Raw genomic sequence first — 7,528 nt, 5'->3', positions numbered from 1 at the left:
TAATATATATATTTTTTGCACTGTGTTGATTATTTATATGTTAAGGTGTTTTTTCAGTTTAGGAACAGCAGCATTATGCATTGTAATATTTATTAAGTGTATGATTTGTCACAGTAGTGTAGGTATTTTAGTTTTTTTGTATTTTTGGGGGGTTTTTTTAGTTACCCCGGGGCCAACATAGCTTCTACTGTTTTTCCACCAAATAGGTCCTGCTCAATACCTGAAAAGATGTGTCTAGGAGGTCCTCCCACATGTCTTACTCGGCCCTATGGACAATAAAAAGAGCCCTCCCAGGAGAGACCTTGGTAAATGTATGGCGTCTTCTGCACCCTGACATACAAGATTACACATTTTACTCTGCTTCGCATAAATTTTACTCTCACTTAGATAATTTTTTCTTATGCCAATTAGCACTCCCCATGCTGGTGGCGGGAGAAATAGGCCTCCGGACAATATCTGATCATGCACCGGTCACGTTGACCCTGATGTTAGGTGAAGAGGTGAGAAGTTCAGGAACGTGGAGGTTAAATGAAAGCTTTCTTCAACAGCCACAATATACTTGAGAGGGATATTCAGGATTACTTCGCCACTAATGAGTCCCAGGAGCTCTCCCCATGGATAGTGTGGGAGGTGCATAAATGCGTTTTACGGGGCTCCTTTATAAAGTTGGGGGCCAGAGTTAAGCAGGAACGTCAGCAAGACATTGACACCCTCCAAGGGTACATATCAGGGTTCTGGAAGAATCCCATTAACATTCACTAGCATCCTCCCCAGCAGTGGACCTAAAAATCCTTTGGGATAACTTAAATTATATTCCACTTACGAAGGTACTAATGTAATCCCAGAGACATTACTACGAATTTGAAGGTAAACCAGGGAGACTATTGGCCTTTGCTCTACGGAATACCAAACATAAATCCTATATGTGGTACGGTCCCCTCAGGGCAATAAGCTTCATAAATCACAAGATATTGCAAACTGTTTTTGGGATTTTTAGGAGAAACTTTACAATCTACCTACTAACGACACCCCAAAAAATTCCCAGACTCAGTCACCAATTATAGATGACTATCTTCGACATTTGGGCCTTCCTCAACTATAAGCTGTGGATAGGGAGGAAATGGAGGGCCCCGTTACGTAACAGGAGGTCCTAAAAGCGATGCAGGGGATGGAGATGAACCAGACCCCTGGCCTGGATGGCTTCCCCTTGCTCTACTACCGAACTTTTTCTACCCACCTAGTGCCTAGATCGGTAAGGTCTTGTAAATCCCTGCTGGATGGAGAGGCTTTACCTGCAACCACCCTTTCTGCACACATTGTCTTAATTCCTAGGGAGGGCAAAGATAGTTCAGAATGTGCAAATTATCTCCTTGTTAAACGTAGAGCTTAAGATTTTCACAAATGTCCTGGCTCATAGGCTTCTTTCATATTTACCTGCCCTGATCCATAACGACCAAGTGGGCTTCATTCCGAACAGGGAGGTGAAAGATGATACTTCTAGAGCCCTTAACCTGATTCACTTGGCCCGATCTAGAGACATTCCCAATTTACTGCTGTTAGCAGATGCGGAGAAGGCCTTCGATTGGGGTAAAATGGCTCTTCCTTAGATGCACCTTGAGACACATCGGTCTGGGAGATCATATGTGCAAGTGGGTGGCTGCAATTTATTCTGACCCAACAATGGCAGTAAGAGCTAATGAATCCTTGTCCTCCACATTCTCATTGAACAATGGTACTAGGCAGGGGTACCCCCTCTCACCCCTGATTTTTGTTTTGATTCTGGATCCTCTACTATGTAGAATCAGGGCCCACCTGGACATCAGGCTGGGGACATACAGCACAAGGCTTATGCCGATGACCTTCTCTTCTTTATTACATGCCCAGACATAATTATCCCCAATCCAAGAGTTGCAAAATTATGCAGCATTATCAAACTACAAAATAAATGTACATGAATCAGAGGCTTTAAATATTAATTTTACTCCGGAAGCTCTTAATTGACTCCACATGAATATTCCTTTCTCTTGGTCCCAGAGGAGATTGAAATATTTGGGCATATACTTTATCCCCTCCCTGTCTGGAAAATTTTCAAGGAAATTTTTCTTCTTTGGTTGGCTTCAACCAGGGACAACTTGAATTGATGGCATCAGAAAACGTTTACTTAGTTTGGTTGCAACAGTATACTGAAAATGACAGTCTTGCCTAGACTAGTAAACCTGCTGCAAACCCTCCAGGTTGCAATCCCCAGGCCTTTTCTTCGAGCAACCAAGGCGGAATTCTTGACCTTCCTATGGAGTCACAAAATGAACGCAGTCCATATGTCCCATACTCTAGATTGAATCAAACATAGGTCAGAAAAGGGATGGGTGTACGTGGAGCAATTTCTGTCATTGCTCCCCTTACAGACACTCCCATGGCAAACAATGATTCTTCCATCAGAGGTTAAAAGGCACCCTATCATAGGGACCAAGGTGTCAATTCTGGCCAAAGTGGGCTGTTTAAACTCTGCTCTGCGGTCTTTATCTTTGATGTCCCGGGTCATAGGGACTCAAGAATTCACCCCCCAGTATAGAGGACAGATTCCGAGCCTGTCAACCAATCAATTCCGTGTCCATATTTTCTTGACAGGAAGCAGATAATGCTCCATTTATGATATCTGAGTGATGCTTTCCCCCTCTGGATCTGTGGAGGGCCATGCAAATACTCAATTTTCTTTCTACCATCAAAGTGAGCGAGATAAATCCTGGTAGGATTTCCCCATATGAGCAATTTTGCTCACAAACTTCCTCTTTGTGTCACACGCTCTCGATTTTCCCCCTTTCCTCCAGAAGTTGAAAAGGGAGAGAGACAAAACTCTGACTCCTGCACAGAGGGCCCGGGTTCTCTACTTTCCGCATCAGTCTTTGCTGTCCAGCCAATTCCAGGAGGCAGGCCACAAACTGCTGACCTGCTGTTACAGGACCCCAGCGATCCTTCATAAGATCTGTCCATCGGTTTCACCGTTGTGTTGGTGTTGCCAACAGGTGACTGGCACGCTGTTGCACATTTTTTGATCATGCCCTGCTCTACAATCCTTCTGGAAAGATATTGAATGGATGATCCACAAACTTACTGACTTCTCTCTTGAAATGCGCCCCAAAGTATTCTTCTTGAACCTCACTTCCCTGTTGAGATGTAGGTACAAGATGTCCCTCCTGATCCATTTACTCAGTGCAGAGTGTGTTTCCCACTTAAATGAAAACATAATGAAATGGAACAATTGACAGCAGCTATAAAACAAAAAGAGGAACTTTTCCGGAAAACACGGTTTTATTGGCACGATTTCCAATGCACACAAGACTATACTCTGCTACTGTCTTCACAGGTCACTGAAGTTCAGGCCCAGCAAGGGCTAGCTAGGCTGTCCCGGCATACTCCAAGCAGGACATAAGTCCTCACCCCTCCTACAACCCCCTACTCCTACCCTCCCTCCCCCCTCCCTTTTTTTTTCCTTTCCCCCGTCTCTATCTTTTGATAGTTCTTCTCCTGGAAAATTTGCTCTTGATGCCCAAACCTGCGTGGCCTGGACTCTGGCCAATGCACCAGAGTAGGGCAGCCAAGACAATGTCTGCTATCTGACTTTACTTTAGACCAGCGGTTCTCAACCTGGGGGTCGCGACCCCTTTGGGGGTCGAACGACACTTTCCCAGGGGTCGCCTAAGACCATCAGAAAACACATATTTCCGATGGCCTTAGGAACCGAGACACCGCTCCTTGATCCGTCTCCAGGTGTGGGCGGGATGACATGCCGTCCCTGTCATCTGGACACACCCCCGGGATCAATCCTTCCTCGTCGGTGATTGGCCGCCGGAACTGTAGCTCAGGAGAGGCACACAGGCGGCCAATCACCGGCGAGGAGGTGGAGCTTGGAAAGGAGGAGCCGAGCGGCACCGCGAAGATCGAGCGAGTGAAGAGGAGAGCGGCCGGAGAAGAAAGACATCTGACCGGTAAGTGTGTACCATGGGAGAGGGAGGGAGCGAGCGAGCCAAGGCTGGAGCAGGGGTCAGCAAGGTAAGTATCATTGGTGTCAGTGGGAGGAATAGTGCCCAATCATTGGTGTCACTAATACCAATGATGGGGCACTATTCCTCCCCCCACTGACACCAACGATGGGGCACTATTCCTCCCCCCACTGACACCAACGATGGGGCACTATTCCTCCCACTGACACCAATGATGGGGCACTATTGCTCCCCCTGATACCAACGATGGGGCACTATTCCTCCCACTGACACCAATGATGGGGCACTATTCATCCCACTGATACCAGTGATGGGGGCACTATTCCTCCCACTGACACCAATGATGGGGCACTATTCATCCCACTGATACCAGTGATGGGACACTTTTCCTCCCACTGACATCAGTGATGGGACACTATTCCTCCCACTGATACCAATGATGGGGCACTATTCCTCCCACTGATACCAGTGATGGGACACTTTTCCTCCCACTGACATCAGTGATGGGACACTATTCCTCCCACTGACACCAGTGATGGGGCACTATTCCTCCCACTGACACCAATGATGGGGCACTATTCCCCCCACTGACACCAATGATGGGGCACTATTCCCCCCACTGACACCAATGATGGGGCACTATTCCCGCCACTGACACCAATGATGGGGCACTATTCCTCCCACTGACACCAATGATGGGGCACTATTCCTCCCCCCACTGACACCAACGATGGGGCACTATTCCTCCCACTGACACCAACGATGGGGCACTATTCCTCCCACTGATACCAACGATGGGGCACTATTCCTCCCACTGACACCAACGATGGGACACTATTCCTCCCCCTGACACCAACGATGGGGCACTATTCCTCCCACTGACACCAATGATGGGGCACTATACTTCCCACTGACACCAACGATGGGGCACTATTCCTCCCACTGACACCAATGTTGGGTCACTATTGCTCCCCCTGATACCAATGATGGGGCACTATTCCTCCCACTGACACCAATGATGGGGGCACTATTCCTCCCACTGATACCAATGATGGGGCACTATTCCTCCCACTGACACCAATGATGGGGCACTATTCCTCCCACTGACACCAATGATGGGGCACTATTCCTCCCACTGACACCAATGATGGGGGCACTATTCCTCCCACTGATACCAATGATGGGGCACTATTCCTCCCACTGACACCAATGATGGGGCACTATTCCTCCCACTGACACCAGTGATGGGGCACTATTCCCCCTACTGACACCTATGATGGGGCACTATTCCTCCCACTGACACCAGTGATGGGGCACTATTCCCCCCACTGACACCAATGATGGGGCACTATTCCCCCCACTGACACCAGTGATGGGGCACTATTCCCCCTACTGACACCTATGATGGGGCACTATTCCTCCTACTGACACCAGTGATGGGGCACTATTCCTCCCACTGACACCTATGATGGGGCACTATTCCTCCCACTGACACCAATGATGGGGCACTATTCCTCCCACTGATACCAATGATGGGGCACTATTCCTCCCACTGACACCAATGATGGGGCACTATTCCCCCCACTGACACCTATGATGGGGCACTATTCCTCCCACTGACACCAATGATGGGGCACTATTCCTACCACTGACACCAATGATGGGGCACTATTCCTACCACTGATACCAATGATGGGGCACTATTCCTCCCACTGATACCAATGATGGGGCACTATTCCTCCCATTGACACCAATGACGTGGCACTACTCCTCCCACTGCAAAATTACAGTTATGAAGTAGCAACGAAAATAATTTTATGGTTGGGGGTCACCACAACATGAGGAACTGTGTTAAGGGGTCGCGGCATTAGAAAGGTTGAGAACCACTGCTTTAGACCTTATGGTTGTAATTATATTTCTTATGTAACGGCATCCCACTGCTCCAAATGTTGTATAATGAGACACAGTTTTGTTCACAATGGTTCTTTCCAATGCTTGTATCTTGTGTTGATAACACTTGTTCTTGTCCCACCATGTCAGGTCGACTGTTAACCATAATTTTGTAAAACGTACTATGCCAAAGAGTGAAATAAAAATTTAAAATAAAAAAAAAAGATCTGTGGACAGAGTGGGACATAGACTTTAAATGGGTTAAGTCAGTTGTTCTTATCTATATCTCCAGAGAACTGAGTGCTACAGTCTTTAAATATACAATAAAATGGTGTCAGATCATGAAACGTGATATGTTGGCCACAAAATGCACATGATGGGCAGGTATAATCCCTGGCCACAGGTTATTCAGAGTATTACAGAATCTTTCATAAGCTTGTAAGCATGCTATCAATTGCTTTCACTTACAGCACCAGGCACATCTTAAGTGGTAGTGGAATCTACAAAAATGTACCAAAGTTTTAGGTAGTTAAAAAACTATAATATAGAATACAACAGTCATTTGCACAGATAAAAAGATTACACTTGAATAAACACAGAACTATCTTAAAGAGACTTTTCAGGGCATCTGGCAGAGCTTGTTTTTAGCCTAGCCCCAAACCAATTACAGTTACATCAATCCTATGTAAGCTTTGAATAGTTCCATCATGAAGCTTACATAAGATTGACTCTTGGAGGAACAAAGTGGTACAGGTGCATGGGTAAAGTGAGTATAAGAGACTGTCACTTCACTGCTCTGAACTAGCAAAGTTAACAGGAAAAGTTGGCAAAGGGATTCACTTTCATTAATATTGATAATGATACAAAGCAAAACAGTGTGCAGCTTAAAGCGCAAGATGACGTAAGAGAAAAGAGAATAATTGTTTTGAAGGACCAGAATTTCTACAAAAAATACATTGAAAAAAAGTCAAGATAAACACTTACTAGTGTTTTGAAAACAGCAAAATGCATGCAGCAGTCATAATATTTGGGGCATACTTAATGAGACAATGATTACTGAGTTTTTGGTTGCAATGGTCAATACAATGCCTACTTGGGAGAAAATTGACCCACTAAATCATCATTAGACTGTACTTTTCCCTAAAGGATATATATTATTGCAAGTGTTGGTGAAAATATTGACATCTAGGCAGGGCCATCTTTAATATTAATTTGACCTTGGGCATACATTTACTTGTGCCCCCCCTAACTCGACAACACAAACACCCAGCCCCCTAGCATGTAATTTCTCCACCTGCTCTGAGACATACAATAAAAAGCAGCCAGACTCAAAATCTGTTTATTGCAGCAGATCAGGCAGCGATTGTGATTGGTTGCCAGAGGTCACAGTATATCATGACCACTCACAGACTGGTTGCTAAAGGTTACTGTACATTATTACCACTCACTGATTGGTTGCTAGAGTTTACTGCACATCCACATCCTCACCACTCACTGATTGGTTGCTGGATTTTACTGCACATCATTACCACTCACTGCTTGGTTGCTAGAAGTTACTACCCATCCTTACCACTCACTGATTGGTTGCTAGAGCTTACTTCACATCCTTACCACTCACTGATTGGTTGCTGGAATTT

At 45.8% G+C, this 7,528-nt stretch overlaps 1 protein-coding gene across 1 annotated transcript in view; it reads left to right on the top strand.

The window, feature by feature from the left end:
* The first annotated feature begins 528 nt into the window (after positions 1 to 528).
* LOC149460064 (uncharacterized) overlaps positions 529 to 7,528 on the top strand; it is a 72,819-nt gene continuing 65,819 nt past the window's right edge. Inside the window, exons 1-2 of the mRNA XM_089680161.1 lie at positions 529 to 719; positions 1,418 to 1,587. Of these exons, the coding sequence (XP_089536287.1) occupies positions 529 to 719; positions 1,418 to 1,587 (361 nt within the window). The remainder of the gene's footprint in view (positions 720 to 1,417; positions 1,588 to 7,528) is intronic.

The sequence above is a fragment of the Staurois parvus genome, unplaced genomic scaffold (assembly GCF_062004578.1).
Source record: "Staurois parvus isolate SC_StPar_1 unplaced genomic scaffold, SC_StPar_1.0 ptg000235l, whole genome shotgun sequence".
In the NCBI taxonomy this organism is placed as follows: Eukaryota; Metazoa; Chordata; class Amphibia; order Anura; family Ranidae; genus Staurois; species Staurois parvus.
This window is presented reverse-complemented; position numbering and strand designations above follow the sequence as displayed.